Below are 21,084 nucleotides of genomic sequence, written 5' to 3' on the forward strand. Positions count from 1 at the left end.
GATCCAGAACAGTGACTCCAGGGTCTCGTCGTCATGGGCTGGTGATGGCGAGATAAAAAAAACGTTCAGAAAAAGACAAAAAATCTGTGCTCTCAAGAGCAGCAGCAAATCGAGCTGTATAATCCATGTCTTGATTCGGTCTTCTGTCACGGGTGTGTGCATGCAGGCGAAGACAATGAAGATATTTCCAGACTAAGTTTAGATGTAAATCCCAAAAGACAGGCAGACAGACATAGTGCAGACTGACAGACTGTAAAGGGAGAACTTAAATAGTGAATCAAACAAGATGATTAATGACACACAGCTGATGCAAACGAACAAGGAACACAGAAGTCCATGAAAACTAAACACACTGAACATACTGTAATGTCGATATTGTTTTGAATACAACTTGAAAAATATTAAAACAATAAAAAATATTTAAAAAACTTAAATGATACTTTAAATATGAAACTAAAACTACAAGTATGTGGCGGCAAGTCACTGTCTTAATTAATTCAGCCGATTCGTTCAAAACAACCGACTGATTCAGGAATGAAGCAAGTGACTGTATTTAATAATGGGTCTTTGAATCATCCTTGACTCACCCAATTCGTTATAAAATGCAGATTCAAACAAAACACTGCTTTGTGTGAGTTTCTCAGAGACGCGTGACTGCTCTTCTGTGGATTTATTTGTAGCCTATATGATATAACTATATTCTTTGTAAAACAAAGCAAAAACAGACAATATTGTGTCTAAGATGTAACTCAATGTTAACTTTTTGTTTGTTGAACTGTTACATAAAATCAGTATCACATTTACAATCATGCTGATGTTCAGGAAAAACAGCACTCTTTCTCGTGTGGTATTGCTTAACATGGTCTTACAACATAAGTGTAAAAAGATATGAAAAGTCATCCAGATTTTATCCTCTTATAATGCAGTGTGAATTCCCCCAAACATCAAGATATGAGGCTACATCACGCAGTGAAAGCGTGCACTCTTAAAGTGCACAAGCAGGAGTTTATCGTACTTAGAGAAAAAAAGTTCCACAAACATTCAGCAGAAGCTGTTTATCCACCCAACAGATCTAACCACATTTCTTTAAATATAAAACTAAGACGAAAACCATTGCAGCATCCATTTTGATCCCGAAACCAGTGAATAACATTTATAATGTTTGCTTGCATTGTTACAACACAATTCATCAGTAAATATGAATGAGAAAACACAATAACCTATATAATGGTTAATTTAGAGAAATTTGCTTTTGGTTACCAGAGAGATTTGGTATTTGGAAAATTTTATCTAGAAATACTTGAGTTTATAACGAGATCTCTCTTTTTTTGCACACTTTACCACACTTTGGTATTTTAGCAAATCTGAGTAAAATAAGTCTTTTGAAACTCAAGTTGAAACACATGTTCCCTATCGATACGGTTCACTCATTCTGCGTCATACATTCTGCCATAGGAAGATTCCTATCCTGCTATCAAGCTGACTGATCAGCACTCTGCAAGCAAGCGGATTGACAGCACTCTGCACTCAAGCTGATTCAGCTATCTCCCCTGTGGCCATCCGGCGTTTCTAAAAGAGCAAATTTCATGTGGCGTTGTTGCAAATGCTGCACCACAAGTGTGGCACGTGCAGGGCACCCCTTCACCCATTTGATGAGCACAGTGAGTGCGTCACCTGTCTGGGGAAATCCCACACAGAAGCTGCGCTCACTGAGACGAGCTGTTCATCACTGTATTGGTCTCACCTCTCTCCGCTCGTGGACTGCTCAATTTCTAGACAATGGTCCCGCCCCTCACCCTCTCCTGTTCTCTTCCTCCCAGGAACCTCGGAGGAAGAAACAGCAGAGCCAGAGGCCTGAGAGATCGGGCACGAGTGAGCTCACGTCGGCACAGTTCCCGTGTGCCTCACTCTCCCCAAGAGGATTCTCAGGTGCTCTACTACCGCGCAGTCAAGCGCCCCTCTTCTGGTACGAGCGGCCTGGTCTCGTTCAGGGGATCTGATCTCCCTGATGACAGCATGTCATTGGCGGCTTCAGACATGGAGGACTGGTCGGGCTCGTTGGATAACCCCACCCCCTGCCGTCTAGAGATTCGAGTGAAGATAGAGCTGGAATGGGCGCAGAGTAAATCCGCCTGCATAGCTAGACTGACTTGGCCCTGTGAGCCACTAAAACTACAGCCCAGGCTCTTGGCAGAGCTATGGTCAGCTTTGTGGTGTTGGAACGTCACTTATGGCTCAACCTAACGGAGATCAAGGACGCAGACAAGCGCTACCCCTTTCTTAAGTGCCAAGGTCCCCGGTCTAAGATAAAGCTGGATCCTTCGCCTCAGAAGCCTTCTTGATCCTTCAGGAAAGAAGAGGAGTAAACGAAGTCTTGTCGTGGCCAGACCACTCCCCAAACAGCCTCGAGTTTGCCTTCCAAACCTCGTTCAGTTCGGGGTGTTGGAAGCTATTTGTTTTTGCAAGCATTGGGGCCCTTTCAAGTTCACGCTCCCATGCAACTGACCGCTGTTATAGCGAACAAAATAAAAAACAAACATACTCAATAAGAGAGCAAATTAGTCCGCTCGGACAACATGGCAGTGGTGTCCTACATAAACCACCAAGGTGGACTCAGATCGAGGCCTCTGTACAAGCTATCCAGATGCCTCCTATTATGGGCACGACTCAACCTCTGTTTGCTGAGAGCGGCTCACGTACCAGGCAGACTGGAGCAAAAGGAATGATCTGGCACCCCCAACCAGAGCTGTGGGCCCTTCACCTCTGGCCTCTCGAAGGGAGCTTGTGGTCCTCTCCACGAGGGTCCTAAACACTATTTCTGTGACTAGAGCCCCGTCCAATAGATGCCTCTACGCCCTTTCGTGGTCTGTTTTCTCCGGCTGGTGCGCCGCCTGGCAGACCAGACATCCTGTGACATTTCACTGGTACTGTCTTTCCTTCAACAGCTTCTCGGCAAGAGTCGCACCCCTTCCACTCAGCCAAACTGTTAAGCCTTTCTCTAAAAAACACCCTCCTCCCAGCCCTATCATTGTTCAAGTGAGTGGGCGACTTGCAAGCACTCTCTGTGAATGCTTCTTGCCTTGAGTTTGGGCCTAACGATGGCAAAGTCATCCTCAAACCAAGACATGGCTAAGTACCTAAGGTGCTCTCTACTCCATTCAGAGCACAGGTCATTACTCTCTCTGCTCTTTCCCCCTCTGAGGGCAAGCATTTACTCTGCCCCGTTCGGGCCAGTTCAGGCAGTCGGAGCATCTCTTCGTGTGCTTCCGAGGCCGCACCAAAGGACATCTGGTCACGAAGCAAAGACTTACCCACTGGACAGTGGATGCAATTACACTAGCTTATGCTTTGATGGGCCTATAGTGCCCCATCAGAATAAAAGCATACTCCACCAGAGGCTCATCCTGGGCATGGTCCAGCGTCTATTGGTGACATCTGTGTGGAGGCCGACTGGTCCTTGCTGTCCACCTTCGCCAGATTTTATAGCATGGACGTCCCTGCTCTACAAGCAAGGGTCCTATCTGTTTAGCTGGGCTTTGACCTCTACATTAGCTTAACCCACCAGATTCCTTTCTTGTGGTTCCGGCATACGGTTTGAGTCTCTTAATGTTGGGGGATTACCTCGCCCTACCTAGCTTTGGTGCCCTCTGGGCCTTTATTCAAGCGTCCTGGGCCAAGGCCTTTGAACTACTGCCGTTCCGCAATTATAAGCAGAGCGATTGGACTGGGTCTAGTGACGCATTACGAGTGAACCGTATAGATAGTACGTTCAGTCGGTTACTAGGGTCTCAGAGGGTCTCAGACAAAAAAAGGTTGGGAACCACTGGCTTATGAGACATTCTTGTCTACAGCTGCTCCGGCGTCGAAACACTGGCGGACTGTGTCACTCAAGGCGGGTCTACGCTCAATGGGAGGGGCTTGTGCAAAAGTACGTCACATTGCCCCGAATCTGAGAACTGCTTGTTCTGAGACAGTGCTTATGATTTATGGGGATTTAGAAAAAAATAAATAAAAATCATTATAGGGTACACTGCCAACACACATTTATGTTCAAACGCCATGTAAAAGTGAATTTTGCATAATAGGTGCCCTTTAAGGGTATAGGGGACGATTTCAGACACAGCCATGGTTATTGAGAAAAACGGCTATTTAGAAGTCCCCCCTTTATCGGCTATATCGGACTCTGCACCTTTGGATTTTTTCATAGCTGGGAATGGCGAAGATTATGTGGATCTAAATAACATTATTATATCTACAACTTAAAATCACTAGACCTAACAGCGCTGATATCGTAGACCCTATAGGAGCCACTATATTTTTACAAGTTGATGTGAGCCTCGGCGATCGACTTATATCCCAGAGTTCAAGCACGTATCCTTACCGATGCATCATAGAGAGTCTGATCAACTACAGTAAAGATACGTTGGAATCAATTTTCTCAGCCGGTCTGTTTTATAAAGACACAGCCGGTCACATGGACATGAAGGACCCTGTCGGCTGTAACGCGGGGCTGACGAAGCGATCGCTCTACACAAGTGGGAGTAAGGTGGTGGAGCTGTTGGCACCTATTCACAGTGATATTTTCTTTCAAGAAATTTCTGAACGGCATTGACATCAAAATACGTATGATTCGAGCTAAAGACTAATTCTGTCTGGTGCTGTGTGATGACGAGGCTTAAAAAAAAATAATTGTGTCAGCATCCCTATTTGTCAAGAAAGCTTTACCTCTGAACACAAACTCCCCCAACTCGGTCCAAGAGCTTATTCCTTTAGCTTTAGACATGTTGTCTAATATGTATCTACTGTCACGCTTCTCGATGGAACTTTTTCAGAACTTCGCCAACAAGATCTTCCACGGCTCCAGCATCCTCGACATTAGTGGCTACAGTTTCGTCTTTATAACCATGGTCAGGATAGGGTAATGCCAGCGTTAACATAATGTTCTCCCGATCGCCTTGTTTAACAATTGTTAAAAACCTGGTCAGGAGATTTGTGTAACGCTTGAGTTTTTCGTGTTGATCCAAATCATTCCTGAGTAAAATATTTCTTATGGACGTATCCAGATCATTGAATATTCTCACGACCATTTCCAGATTTCAACTTTTCCAGTTGATGCTGTGGGACTAAATACATTTTCTCAGCATACTCCATCATCACCCCTGTCTAGTGGCTATTAAGCTTGAAATAAAGGGTACGGTACACTCGGGAGCGGCAGAAGAAATCCCCCTCTCTGGTTGAAGATACGTTTCTTGGCCAATATGTAAAATTTTTTATTGGCGACAAATTTAATTTCGGCTTTTCTCTTTTTCAGTTTTCGGTACTGATGATGACTGACAGGAATCGTACCATAGAGGATGTTAAGCGCCACTTCACACAGCGTTAAAATGAATTTGTCGGACGGCGATTGTAAAATAAGACGACAGTGTTTAGGCGTGGCTTTATGTAGCAGTTTTAACAGTGTTAGATGCTTACAAAGTCTTACGGACATGACAATTTATCCCGTGCTCCTTTTTTTCTGGAGATAAATACTGGACTGGACAAGAGCTATATCTGAGACAATTCTGGTGAATTCTTCAGGTTCATTCACCATAATGGTCATTGGTAGATCCTCCCTCATGGAGAACCACCCCACAGACTATTCAGCAGTAACTTGTTATTGGCCCTCTGAGCAGGGTTGTGTTCGATCTTTTCGGGGTCCGTGACGACATTCGACGGATACCCCGACGCTTGCTGCTTTACATAAAAACGTCTTCATGTAGTCGCAAAACAACGTATCTGACTGTTGTGGAAAATGCCACACTTCGTCTATCCTGGCCACCACATAGCCCTTCTCGATGGCTTTTAAAAGTCCGTATGGCTACAGATCGTTAACTGGTTTTGGTCGTGCGCACAGGTACGGCATAACGGGAACATGAGTTTTCCGCCGCATCTGTAAGGGAGAAGCGGGTGTAGTAATTTACGCGGAGGTACACAGTAGCTTTGATAAGACCATAATCATTTTCAATCGATTCGAAATCATGGCTCTGTTACGATTCCTGTCTTGTGTTCCCCTTGTCTTGTGTGGACTTTTGTAATTTCCTGTCCTGTGCCATGTTTTGTAGTTCTTTGTAGTTTTTCTTGTTTATTAGTCTCCCCAGGTGTTTCTAATTTGTTTCTTGTTTCACTGTGTATTTAAGCCCTGTGTCTAGTTTCAGTCTTTGTGAGTTCTTGATGTTGTTTGTTCTGTTCCCTAGTCTGAGTCTGTCTTTGTCAAGTTTTGAGTTTGTTTAAATAAAGTGTGCTGCACGTGGATCCTGCTTCCTCCTATCATTCACCATAGTGTTACAATTTTACGTAACACCATAGTGTTACAACAGCAGAACCTTTATCAACAAAACCTTGAATAAAATGTTTTATTTAATTTCCCCTGTAAAATCTTTTTATTAATATTTAAAATCCCCGCGTGTTGACAGTTGCATCGCTGTTTCACACCTACATACACTTCGATATGACGTATACAATTTATTTAGTTGAAACTTTTAATAGCATAGGTCGATATAAAGTCTCATTGGTTTAAATACATTCTGATAATCTGAATTTAACAGAAGAACCTTTATCAACGTTGCCTCGCTTGTCAGTTTGAGCTGTGAAGTTCACTTCGAGTCCTTTTAAAAAGCTTAAACCTATCTTTTAAATAATTAATAATTGTATTCTTATCTCATATATATTTATATGTTTTTATATTATTTAACAATAGCCTAATGGAATTATTTCTTAAACTCAGAGGAAAAAGTTAATTTCACCGTGGTGTTTAAAAGATTAAAACTAACTTTAAAATGCTTAATTGTATTCTTATCTCATATATCTGTTATTTTACATGTTTTTATTTGTCATCATTGCTATTTCTTAAACCCGTTTCATTCTCTCAGAAAGATTCAAAGTGCTGTGGATGCATAAGGATCACCTCATTATTATATATACGTTCAACACATGTTTAAAACTTACTTTAAAATACTTATACTTAATAAACATCTAATTTCATATATCTGTTATTTTCTATGCTTTATTTATCAGCATTGCTATTTCTTACACCCGTTTCATTCTCTCCACAGACATTATGGACGATGCATCACCATCCGAAAACCAAATCCATGACAGATCTCTTCATGTTCATAATTTCATCATTCTGTGGACATGATCCTGCAAAAATAAAAACACCCCCTGAAAAAACATTCACTTTCCTTGTCACACCAAGCAGATTGCAGTCATAAACACATAACCATAAACCATTGACTTATGGTCAAATGTCACATACCACCTGTTGGTCATAAAACCCCCATATATGGACATATCCTGTCATAAAATATGTCATAAAACCATAAATCAGTGGGGTCATAAATCAAAAGTGACACAAGCAAATTCTACTCTGCAGTCACTGAATCCATCCTCTGCACTTCTACAACTGTCTGGTTCAGCTAAGCTACCAAATCAGACCTCAGAAGACTACGGTGGATAGTCCGAACTGCTGAGCAAATCACTGGCACACGCCTCCTCAGTCTCCAAGAACTGTACTCATCCAGAGTGAGTAAAAGAGCTGAATCATCCTGGACCCGTCACACCCAGACCTCTTCCTCATTGAACTGTTGCCATCTGGTCGGCGCTACTGAGCACTGAGCAACAGAACAGCCAGGCACAGGAACAGTTTCTTCCCTCAGGCAATCCACCTCATGAGCAGTTAATGCCCCCACTTAGCAATAAACATGTGCAATACACAACACTATTTATACATTTATTTATTTAACACACCACACTTATTATTTACATCTCCTTGCATTTGTACGTATCATACATATCATCCTGTACATATCATCTATTGTCTATTTTTTTGTATATTGTGTATTTAATTTTCTTTAAATACATTTTTTGTATATTGTGTATTTTACTAATTCTATTTTTATCATTTTTATTATCTGTGTCCTGTCACTGTTATTCTGTTCGTACTGTGGAAGCTTCTGTCACCAAAACAAATTCCTCGTATGTGCAAACATGCCTGGCAATAAAGCTCTTTCTGATTCTGATTCTGAAAAACAGTGGCAATGTTAATTGATGAGGGACACAAATGCCTGCCGTTCTGTAGAATCCCCCTCATTTTACCATGCTTCATGTCTTTGACCTTTCTTTTTTCTTTTATTAATCCTAATGTCTGTCCTCCATCTGGAGGTGTAGTATAGTGTCAAATCTCTTGTTAATGGTGGCCTGTTTTCAATTAGTTAGGAGTGAAAAGAGGATTAGCTCTGCTTTACCTGCAGCAGAAAAAAAAAAAAGCTCAATGCTTTGATTGGAATTCCAACTTAATTTTCCACTATATGGTTGTTAAGGTTGTTTGTTGTACAACTTTTAGATTTTTTTTTTTTTCGAGACTGAAGGTAAGCTGTACCAGATATATTTTATTCTTACAGAATTAACTTATGTTACACTGGTTCAGTTCTATACAGAAGAGAACATGACATTTTTCACATCGGTCTGCAGAAAAACAGTGACGGGCCGAATGGAAATGTAATGGCCTCTCTGACAGTAGATGGCGCTTATGGATCAGCAGAAATAAAGCTGTTTCACTGGTAACCTCTGAACACAATGCAGCGTTGTGCTTATAAAAACACAGTCCAGCTCAAAAGATTTCTTTAACTTCACTGTAGTTTGCCAACATACAAGCTAGCTATAGTTGCAATGTGTTATTTAGCTAACTTCTAAACTTCTACACTTTCATCTGAGGACATTTCGCCCGATGCCTTTTTGTCATATGACTGAGATCTGAGGATGTCCTAAAATGTACATCGTACTGTCAAATAGTGCCATATTTAAGGGAAAAGGGTTTCGGATTTCGGACACAGCCATGATCAAGACGATCTGCTGAAGTTCAAACTGAGCGTCAGAACGGGGAAGAATGGTGATTTAAGTGACTTTAAACGTGTCATGATTGTTGGCGCCAGATGGACTGGTCTGAGTATTTCAGAAACTGCTGATTTACTGGGATTTTCACACACAACCATCTCTAGGGTTCACAGAGAATGGTCAGAAAAAGAGAAAATATCCAGTGAGCTGTTTTTAGTTTGAGTTCACTCCTGGTATCATGTTTTGTTCAGTGATTTGAATAAAATATTTCTCAGTGCAGTTTCAACATGTCTGTTTATTTTCTCTGAACACCTCAACACTTCTTCATTACGCGTTTCAGTGTTTGTCACATAATACTGAACACAGCGCCATCTAGTGGCTTTCTTGAGTAACAGACACAATCACTGGATCTCATTACAGATTCTGAGTAAATAACTCCTGATAACATGTGAGTTCAGGGTGAGCCACTAGATGGAGGTGTTTCTCCTCAGACGAGACCACAGAGACAAATCACATTAGAGATTTAAAGACTTTATCGTTCCCTGATGGAGGAAATGGAGCATCGATATGTTGTGTTTATGTATTTCACTGTGATCTCAAAGTATATTATAATGTGTCCCAAATCAGTATTTTCTCAGGATAAAGGAGAAGCTGGGGGAAGTTATCAATATCAGTATGGTTAAATAATATTTTAATAATGTAAAGCTTTATATGTTCAACACTTCTGAAATCTTTAATATCTATATAGTTAGTTTTCCTCCAGGAGGAGCTCGACATAATAAATGTAATAAAACATGGAGACTCTTGAACCTGAGAGTGAGAAACTTTATTGATAAAAGCAAGCAAATACATACAGCAAATATACAGCAGTAGCAGTAAAGTGAGATCTGTATATCTGAGAGAAATATAAACAATAAAGCCTTGGAAATAACATCTTAAAATAATCAAGCTCAAATATTCAGTTTTATGAAAAAAACACTAGACGAACAAAAAACACACTTGAAGAACCTTTACATTTCAGCGTTCTGCTTTAGATTGCAATACTTCTTAAAAATGATAAAAATGTAAAGCCATAAATGAATAAATCTCACAAATATGAATAATATGCAAAATCAAATTGTGTGAAATGACATCATCAATCATGTACCAGATTTTTTCTCTGTTTCTGTCACATGATGGAGTTTGGGTTCCTTTCCGCTGTCGCCTCTGAACACTTAGTTATTAATATTATTGACTTGAATGCACTGACACTATTGGATGAGAACTGAACTGAGCTGGATGATGACATCACTGTTTTGCTTCACAGCTGAAATGAACTCATTTCACAATTGATGAAATTAACTGAAGTGAATCAACACTGAACTGACTTCAGCTGAACAACAGCACTATTGTCTTTTTAGAGCTGCTGTACAACAGAGTTGAATTCTGTTTGCATCATTGAATCATTATTTTCTTATTTAAAAAGCTGTTTTGAAACAATCTTTTATAAATGCTATATAAATAAAGATGAATTGACTTGTAGAAGTGTAGAAGCCTAGATCAATGCTTTCAGAATAATGGTAACTTCTGCCATTTGTATCTGTGGAATCGGCAGGCCATGGAATGAGGTTACAGGACTTAGTTCGGCATCAGTCCACCACGTTTTATGGTGTGTTCATCAGGCAAGAGCCTTTTTTTGGGGAGCAAGGGCCTTTGCCTAAGATCCCCTCCTAGAAGTCTACAGTAATATGGGGGATGTGGTCGTCGACACACACTTTCAAGTTTGCTTTGGGGGCAACAATTTCTGGTATGGAGTCGCCCTCAGTCTGACCCAGTTTATAGGTCAGGACATATTGGACATATCCATATTCTGGACACTCAGGAGCAGAGACTTCCCTCTGAGCAACTATCTGTGAGATATAAGGGTTACGCACAGATGCTTCGTACTCTTTCTCTGTGGAAGACCCTGGTATCACCTCGAGTCCCACACTTGTGTTGCCGTCGCAAGACTACCTCGACAGACACCACTGTCACGGGTTGAGCTGCGGTTTTAAATAGCCGTCTAGATCATGACTGCAGGGAAGGTCTTCATCTCCCAGATCTGAGGAAATCATCTGTTGGTCCGGCGTCAAACTTGTGGATCGTCTCCTGGACTCCTCTCTCACAGGATCGTCTCCTGGACTCCTCTCTCACAGGATGGGATGTGATCTTGGATGGCCGACAGCTCAGTCTCTGTTTAGGCTCATCTAATATGACATATAATCGCCTGGAGATGAGCGCTGTATTTCTTGCATGGAAATACGTCTCCTAGATTTGAAGGATTAACGTGTGTTGATCCAGACTGGTATAATTCTGTTAGTCATGTGACGTTCGGCACCGAGGCTTCGAAGCTTGTATCAAAAAACTAAACTCCTCACATTGAAGCAGTGTATCAGAGCTTGATTCGTTTTTCCATAACCACGTGATCTGTGACTTCCGAAGCTTCGTTTCTACACACAGTCACGTGATTGCTTCATATTCAGAATCAGATTGGAAAATAGTGCGAACCCCTTGAGCAGGTTTCGAGTTTCATGCCCTTCGGTAGTAGTAAATAAAAAAAAGAAATAGACTTAGCCCTCACACTGTTGAACAAGTCCTGTTCCTTAATACAAATCTTTAATTTCTTAAATTACCCACAAAATAAGTTCACAAGCACTTCACCATTCCACAATATTTTTTATTTATTTTGATTATATATATTAGGACTGAGGCTAAACTGAGGCTAAAGTGTATGTGAATAAGGCTGCATTTGTTGATCATAAGCAGATTCATAAGAATTGTTTCTGTACACGTTAATTTGTCCCATTTATTTTAATTTTATTTTTTCATATGTTTGTTCATACATTGTGTAAGAACTACATCAACACTAACACATGAATTATGAGGATTATTTTATTGCTTTGCGGTTTACAGAGCACAAAGTGTTTTATTACATGAAACAATAAAAAAAATGGATGTGTCTTCAGGGACAGAGAGACAGCTTTTCCACCTTTTGACCACAAGATGTCGTTGTTTGCAACCATTTGCAACGTGTTGAAAAGCTTCGAGTAATGAACCATTTTGCGATACAGTCGAGGAGGAAAGCCCCGGTGCTTCACAAAGCTTCATTTCACCATCACTCAATTCTGTAGAAAAATGGAAACAACTGAAGCCATAAATGTTACGATGTAAGTTGAAGCAGGGAAGGATGCAGGATCTACTTGCAGCAGCTTTTATTTAAACAAACTCAAAACCAGACAAACTTAGACTAGGGAACATGACTCAGGAACAAAATAACCAAAATACAACAACATTAAGACCTCACAAAGACTGAACTAGACACAGGGCTTAAATACAAAGGCCAACAAGCTAAACAAGATAACAAGGGGCGCGGCTAATCAGAAACACCTGGAGAGACTAATAAACAAGAAAAACTACAAAGGACTACAAAACATGGCCCAGAACAGGAAATAACACCAGTGCACACAAGACAAGAGGAACACAAGACAGGAATCATGACAATAAAAATACTTAATTCTTAAAAAATGTACTAACTTGATGCCACAAACAGAACTAAACTAATTTGAGAAACATTTTATTCATCGGTTCAGTTTAACCCATGACAGCAACTCGTAAAACGTCTGAAAACACTTGCTATCAAACACGATTGAACTGAGATATTTATCAGGTTGAGTGTGAATCCTCCCCCAACCTCAGTTAGTTTCCGCTCACACATCCGTCTCCTTTAACATCACGAAAATTAACAAGCTTTTGCTGATCTTACATTTTCAAATGAATTCTGGCCCTGAATGAAAACTAATAGCAGAAGAGTGAAATATTGGATTAGATATCTGTATCTACTGGTGTGTTATTTAGTGCTGTGAGCTGTCAATCATATTTGACCTCTGACCTGCGACTCTTATTTGACTGTTGATGGATTCACTTTATTTCAGTGTAAAGATGTTTTGTGTGGAGTGGAAGATTGTGAGCTTCTTATTAGCCGGAGAAAAAAATGAAGAAACGCTTCAGCCACAAACTACTGACACACACAGAGACGACAAACATCCAGCAGAAGCTGTTTATCCACCCGTAAATCACATGTATAATGTTTGCTTGTGTTGTTACTGTAAAGGCCCTGTATGATTTAGAACTTGAGTGAGCTTTTATCACTTTATAGTCCTTCACATCCACTGCAGTCTCACAGTTCTGGCCAGTTGATAATAACTGGAATATCAAAATACACTGGAGGCGGTAGATCCTTTTCCTATTCAGCGTCTAAACACTGGAATAGTCTTCCTAGCTTTGTGAAGCAGACACACTCTGTCAGTTTAAATCTAGAGTAAAAACACATCTCTTTAACCTGGCATACACATAACACATTATCACATCGTGATTGCTATCGATTAGATCTACAGGACGTTGTGGCCGACTGGAGCTCAAAGTGGTGAAGCTCAGATGACGTGAAATAATCAGTAAAACACATCAAAACTGTTCAAATACACATGTGCATGTACAGTGAAAGCCAGTGCAGATATAAAGCACACGGCTGCAGCGACCCGCATCTCTGCACTGTTAAAGGATCTATATTAAGATTAAGATCCTGATATAATAATGAATGCTGCTCGAGCTAATGCTCAGTGAAATATGGCTCGGTTGTGTTCCTGCACAGATGGCTGAGACTCATTGGCCGGACGCGCAGCCAATCAGAGGAGACCACGAGTGAAGAGTCAGCGCTGTGGGCGGGGCTTCTGCGAAGCACGTGATTGGAACACGAAGGAAGTGTGTAGACATAAAAACAAGTATCTGAGTTAATAAGCCTGAGGTTATGGCTCAAGGCTTCTGTAACTTTACAGCAGTATGCAATATTCATGTGAAAGAAGTTAAATATTTAGGTATCAACATATCTAAAAGTAAAGAAGTCAGGAATGTTAAACTTTACTCCTATCATTCAGTCATTTGAAAAGAAACTGAATTCTTGGCTGATGAGAGATATCGCTTTAGCTGGTCGTGTGTTACTGGTTAAAGCTGAGGGTTTATCTAGTTTGGTTTATACTGCTCAAGTGTTAGATGTATCCCCCTCGTTAATTAAAGTGATAGACACCAAACTTTTGCAATTTATTTGGAAGAACAAAATGCACTATATTAAAAAATAACATATTTGTAGGTCAAAAGTTGAAGGAGCATTGAATGTTTGGGATTTTAAGACCTCTAACATGATATTAAAATGAAATTGCTCAAATTCTTACAAAAATGATATGGTATACAGTACCTAACTTTATATTTCAAAAATGTGGTATAAAGTTCATATTAAAATGTGATTATGATATCAACAAAATATTAAACCATTAAACTTGCAAGTTTCCTCAAACAAGCATTACTTTCATGGACTCTTATGTAGTCATAATAAAGTCACTTGTGGTACAGTGTTTTAAAGTGAACATGGAAGATATTTGTGTTTTTGTAAAATTTCCCCTGAGAATATTAATAATTATATTTTAGGAGTGTCCCAAATATTTTGGAGAGAACTCAGTAATTACTTACAAAGAAAAGCTGTGATTCCTGTTAACTTTGAAGAAGTTGATGTTATACTAAAATGTTTTTCATTTGATAGTGATACAAATATTTTGTTTATATTTGATTTAATTATTATGATTGCCCGTTACAGTCAAATGGAATGAAAAAATGCCAAATTTTGAACAATTTAAAATTGATATTAAAATATATTTAGAAACAATATCCAAATGTAAAAACTTAAAAGCAAGGAAAATTACACAGCTGTTTAATAGCTACAAGTTTTTTTGTTTTGTTTTTGTAAAATGCCTTTCTTTTCCCCCTTTTGTTTACTCCTGACATGTATGGTTATATGTACTCCTGTATGTAAATTATGTTTTGTTGTTATTAAAAATGCATGATCGTGAGATCCTTGATGTGATAATAAACAAGAAATATATATGTGCTGCTGCATGTGATCTGTAACACGAACTTAACACCAGGCTTGTGCAAAATTCAGAATTTCAGAATTTGAATTGAATTGACTCCGCCCCACAGGAAGTTGAATATGAATTGGAATTGGAATGACAGGAAGTGGAATTAAATTCATGGCAATTCAAAGAAATTCCAACACAGTCACACAACAGAAAGAATGTGTTGAATCTGTTACTTGGAAATGTAATTGCTCACTGTTATAAGTTACCCATTATAAATGTGGTTTGGATTACTTTATTTGGATTACTTTATCAATGCAAAGCAAATTCCTTTTAATTTGATTAGTAACTAATTGAATTACACATTTTACCTCAGTAATACAACTAAATACAATTACATTAATTTTGTAATTTAATAATATAATTTCATTACATGTAACTAGTCACTCCTCAACCCTGCATACATTTTGTTCTAAAATATAGATAATGATAAAATTCTTGAAATAAATGATTTATTATTAAATTAATTTATTTTCAGTTCAAACTAATCAAATAACGCAAAGTTCAAACTAATATAATTTATAGAATATGTAATGCAATCATATCTGACATATACTGTAAAGCTTAATTGTTAAACACTTCACTTAAAATATGTATATTCATTTCTTTGAATTTTTATTGAATTGCAATTCTGCTTCCTTTCATTCAAATTCAATTCTGAATTGTGCATAAGCCTGCTTAACACGGTATTGTATATTTTTTCTTGCAGTAAATCTGCAACTAGAACATGTAACATAGTTAGTTTTATGAGTTAATACGATTTAAAAACATTTAAAAAATAATAATATTTTAGATGTATATGTTGTTTATACTGGAATTTATTGCAAAACACAAACAAACTAATTGGAAATATTAAAAATATATTAAATAATGTTTTTACAGATAGGCTATAAGAAGCACCTGTTAAAAAAGTAGAAATAAAGCTGTATATGGTACACTGCTGAAATATTTAAAATATACATCAAGTTTGTATTCCTCAGAATAAATCATGAGAGACTCTTGAACCTCAGAGTGAGAAACTTTATTGATAAAGGCAAGAAAATACATATGACAAATATACAGCAGTAGTAAAGTGAGATCTGTGTGTCTCTCTATTCATTTTTTTGTATCTGAGAGAGATATAAACAATAAAGTGAAATATAAACAATAAAGTGACACTGTTAAAATCTGCCACTGAAGGAGAGCACAAACTCAAATAATCATCAGTATTTATTATGAAAAAAACACTAGAAGAACAAAAACACACTTGAAGAACCTTTAAAGTTCAGCGTTCTGCTTTAGATTTCGATACTTCCTGAAAAAGATGAACATAAAAAGCCATGAATTAATAAATCTCACAGATAATTATACATGCAAAATCAGACTGTGAGAAATGACATCATCAATCATGTACCTGATGTGTGAATATGTGCTTGATCTCGTTCAGCTCTTCTGGATCTGATCTCATAAACCACAATAATGACAGTAGCCACGCCCACCAGAGCAGAGAGGACCAATCGGATCACAGCTTCAGTTGGACCACAACAGTGGACAGAGTCTGAGGAATAAACACATCAAACTGAGATCAGATCAGTCAATAAACACTAATATCAGCGCCGACATCAACTAATATTTCTGAATACACAGAAATATGATCAAATCTAATCAACAATCTTATATTCGGTTCAAAGTGAGTTTTTATACGGTCTGTCATCTCAAACTATAAAAGATTCAACAATTCAATATGTAAATAGTAAATAAGAATATTTAAAGGAAAAGAAAAATTATCTCTACTCACCATAGACAGAAACTATGAATACTTTTGATGAGAATCTTCCTGAAAACATCAGTAGTCTATAATCTCCTTCATGTTCAGCTCTGGTGTTTGTGATGGTCAGAGATCCAGTTTGATCGTCCAGCTTCAGTCTGTCTCTGAATCTCCCATCAAGAACATCATCATATACAGTGATTCTGTCGGCCCGTTTATTGATTTCAGCTATTAAAGTGTTTTCATCTCCAAACCTCCACTGAATCACATCATCATCCTTCATTTCAGTAAGACCAGAGTTTAGAGAGACTGAATCTCCCTCCATCACTGACACTGACTTCACTTCATCTGTCAAACACACAGAGAACAAACAGAAACAGGGTTTGCAAAGATTAATACTATTAAATCACTTTATAATGGTTTATTAAATAGTTACAATTAAAATTTGAAATAAACAATATAAAATAACCAAAACAAAATGTTGTATGAATTAATTTAAATTTTTGTCATTAAAAACAGGTGTAAACGTTTTTGAACTCACCAATGACAAAGAGCCTGAATTTCTTGATCCCCCCGTTGATCTCACTGTTGATCTTACTGTTGATCTGTAGTATATAATATCCAGCATGTTCAGTTGTGGTGTTTGTGATGGTCAGAGATCCAGTTTGATTGTCCAGCTTCAGTCTGTCTCTGAATCTCCCATCAAGAACATCATCATATACAGTGATTCTGTCGGACCATATAAAGATTTCAGCTATTAAAGTGTTTTCATCTCCAAACCTCCACTGAATCACATCATCATCCTTCATTTCAGTAAGAAGAGAGTTTAGAGAGACTGAATCTCCCTCCTTCACTAACTCCAGTCCTGAATCATCAAACACACACACACACACACACACGCACGCACGCACGCACGCACGCACACACACACACACGCACGCACGCACGCACGCGCACGCACGCACGCACGCACACACACACACACAGAACAAACAGAAACAGGGTTCATCACAGATTAAGACGATCACTTGATATATTATAAAAGTAAATATTTTAAAAGTTAAAATTGAAATGAATATCATCATTAAACACCAGAAATAAACTGAGTTTGAATTAATAATTGTATCTTTGTGCTGATTAAAATATAAAACAAGTGAAACTGATATTGAACTCACCAGTGACAAAGAGAATGAACCTCTTGATCTCACTGTTGATCTGTAGTTTATAATATCCAGCATGTTCAGTTGTGGTGTTTGTGATGATCAGAGATCCAGTTTGATTGTCCAGCTTCAGTCTGTCTCTGAATCTCCCATCAAGAACATCATCATATACAGTGATTCTGTCGGCCGTTACATTGATTTCAGCTATTAAAGTGTTTTCATCTCCAAACCTCCACTGAATCACATCATCATCCTTCATTTCAGTAAGAGGAGAGTTTAGAGAGACTGAATCTCCCTCAAACACATACTTCACTACAAGACTCCCTCCTGAAGAACAGAGTTTTTCACAGATTAAAGCTTTTAAAATCACTTGATGTTGGTTTGATGAAGCTTCACTAAAATACTTTTAATCATGTAAATGTGAAGTGATTAATATTCTGCAGCAGTTCAAAGACAAAAGATGAGGAATGAAAAGAGAAATAGATTAATATATGGAACAAAAACTAAAAAAGACACTTTTACTGTAATGTTTAATGTCACACTAAAACTAATGCTGTTGAGTATCTGAGCTTCATATTTATATTATTTTATTTAATCAATCAATCCATAATAACTGAGTTTTGAATACCAACTTGATCTGACAGAAGAGAAAAAGAAAAGAAAGTGTTAGTATTAACTTAATGGAGGAAAAGAGTAACAAGCACCACTTAAATGTCCAGCCCGCAGAAGTCACACTTACCCTGTAACTACATGAACAAGAGTATATTTCTCCAGTATTTAAGCAAAAGTTGCAATAGTTTTAGTTCTCAGTGCACTTTTGTTAAAAGAAAGTCCTGTATAAATGCACAGATATGGACCCTATAATTTTAAAAGCCTATATGTATTGGTATACTATTATTACAGAACGGTTTACAGTGTCTGTTCTCGCTATATTGCTCTCAAATGTAAGATTGTTGTATTATAATAGTAGAATAAGTAACTCTTAGCTCTAAAATATTGACAGTATAAATAATTTGTTAATTCCTCTGGTTATTACCCCTTTATTCCTAAAACTTTACATGTTGTAGGTACACTATAATTACAGAAAGTTACACTGTAAATGAGTTTTAAATACGCAGTTCTTTGCGGGCTGTAATCTAAAGCGTTACCAAGCAAACTCCAGCAGCTCGAGCTCTTACTAGAACCAGGAAGTGTGATCATATTAGCCCGGCTCTGTCAACACTGCGTTTGCTCTCTATCAAACATTACATACATTTAAAAATCCTGATGATTACTATAAACTACTATTACTAAGATCAGAGTTTAGAGTGACTGAAATAAACAATATCATAAAACAATGAAAAGAAAAATGTTTGTTTAATTTAATTTTGTCATTATAAACAGGTGAAACCAATAGTCTATTTAACCCTTTCACGTGTGATTCTGACTGGGTGAGTTTTTTCAAGGCGACATTTATTTTAAAACGTTTCTCCATTATTGTTTCCATGGCGAACCGTCATGATCTTGATTTAAAATGTGAGATGGCGCCGCCATGTTTGTTTGCGCCGCAGTTCAAATTGTCTGAAGAGTTTGAATCTGACAGTTATGTGACATCACTGAACATTCCAAATCCCAAATGTGGGACCGTATCACTCAAAAGGTTTACTCACCGAGGACATAGAGATCGAAACTCTTGATCACACTGTTGATCTGTAGTTTATAAACTCCTTCATGTTCAGTTCTGGTGTTTGTGATGGTCAGAGATGCAGTTTGATTGTCCAGCTTCAGTCTGTCTCTGAATCTCCCATCAAGAACATCATCATATACAGTGATTCTGTCGGCCTGTTTATTGATTTCAGCTATTAAAGTGTTTTCATATCCAAACCTCCACTGAATCACATCATCATCCTTCATTTCAGTAAGATCAGAGTTTAGAGAGACTGAATCTCCCTCCTTCACTGACACCAGGACTGAATCATCAAACACACGCACGCACGCACGCACGCACGCACACACACACACACACACACACACACACACACACAGAACAAACAGAAACAGGGTTCATCACAGATTAAGATGATCACTTGATATATTATAAAAGTAAATATTTTAAAAGTTAAAATTGAAATGAATATCATCATTAAACACCAGAAATAAACTGAGTTTGAATTAATAATTGTATCTTTGTGCTGATTAAAATATAAAACAAGTGAAACTGATATTGAACTCACCAAAGACATAGAGCCTGAAACTCTTGATCTCACTGTTGATCTGTAGTTTATAATCTCCATCATGTTCAGTTGTGGTGTTTGTGATGGTCAGAGATCCAGTTTGATTGTCCAGCTTCAGTCTATCTCTGAATCTCCCATCAAGAACATCATCATATACAGTGATTCTGTCGGCCGTTACATTGATTTCAGCTATTAAAGTGTTTTCATCTCCAAACCTCCACTGAATCACATCATCATCCTTCATTTCAGTAAGATCAGAGTTTATAGAGACTGAATCTCCCTCCATCACTGACACTGAATCACCAAACACTCCTGAAGAACAGAGTTTTTCACAGATTAAAGCTTTAAAATCACTTGATGTTGGTTTGATGAAGCTTCACTAAAATACTTTTAATCATGTAAATGTGAAGTGATTAATATTCTGCAGAAGTTCAAAGACAAAAGATGATGAATGAAAATGAGAAATAGTTAAACAGTTTTATTTAATCAAGTGACTTTAATCTCAAATAAGAGTGTTTTCTCTCAGGAAAATCACACATTATCTGTTTCTATACGAGAATAACAGTGAATGTTAATCCTTTCTGACTAATTTAACCAGTAATTTATCACATCAGAACAGAAACAACTGAAACCAGAAAAACACATTTAAAACTCACCATCCAGACGCCACAAACACAAACAGAGCAAAACTAATGTGAGAAACATTTTCTTCATCGATTCACTGAAAAGCCCACGATAGTAACTCTTAATGTCTGAAACACTCAGATTGATCTGAAAGACTGAACTGAGATATTTATCTGGTTGTGTGTGAATCCTCCCCCAACCTCAGTCAGTTTCCGCTCACACATCCGTCTCCTTTAACATCACGAAAATCAAGCTTTTGCTGATCTCACATTTTCAAATGAATTCTGGCCCTGAATGAAAACTAATAGCAGAAGACTGAAATATTGGATTAGATATCTGTATCTACTGGTGTGTTATTTAGTGCTGTGAGCTGTCAATCATATTTGACCTCTGACCTCTGACTCTTATTTGACTGTTGATGGATTCACTTTATTTCAGTGTAAAGATGTTTTGTGTGGAGTGGAAGATTGTGAACTTCTTATTAGCAG

At 38.1% G+C, this 21,084-nt stretch overlaps 2 protein-coding genes across 2 annotated transcripts in view; both read right to left on the reverse strand.

The window, feature by feature from the left end:
- The window catches only part of LOC309476105 (putative nuclease HARBI1), a 123,055-nt gene that overhangs the window by 70,382 nt on the left and 31,589 nt on the right, over nucleotides 1-21,084 (reverse strand). The gene's annotated exons all lie outside the window — the stretch shown is intronic.
- LOC309474877 (uncharacterized protein) lies at nucleotides 16,130-20,754 on the reverse strand (the record flags this gene model as incomplete). Its single annotated transcript, XM_082137496.1, has 8 exons — nucleotides 20,629-20,754; nucleotides 19,973-20,284; nucleotides 19,409-19,708; nucleotides 17,775-18,086; nucleotides 17,141-17,464; nucleotides 16,630-16,947; nucleotides 16,246-16,389; nucleotides 16,130-16,146 (listed from the first exon to the last, which is right to left on the reverse strand). The coding sequence occupies exons 1-8, from the start codon at nucleotides 20,684-20,686 to the stop codon at nucleotides 16,130-16,132; spliced, it is 1,785 nt and encodes a 594-aa protein (XP_081993622.1). The 5' UTR covers nucleotides 20,687-20,754.

Source organism: Leuciscus leuciscus, assembly GCF_965113295.1.
Source record: "Leuciscus leuciscus genome assembly, chromosome: 15".
Taxonomy (NCBI): domain Eukaryota; kingdom Metazoa; phylum Chordata; class Actinopteri; order Cypriniformes; family Leuciscidae; genus Leuciscus; species Leuciscus leuciscus.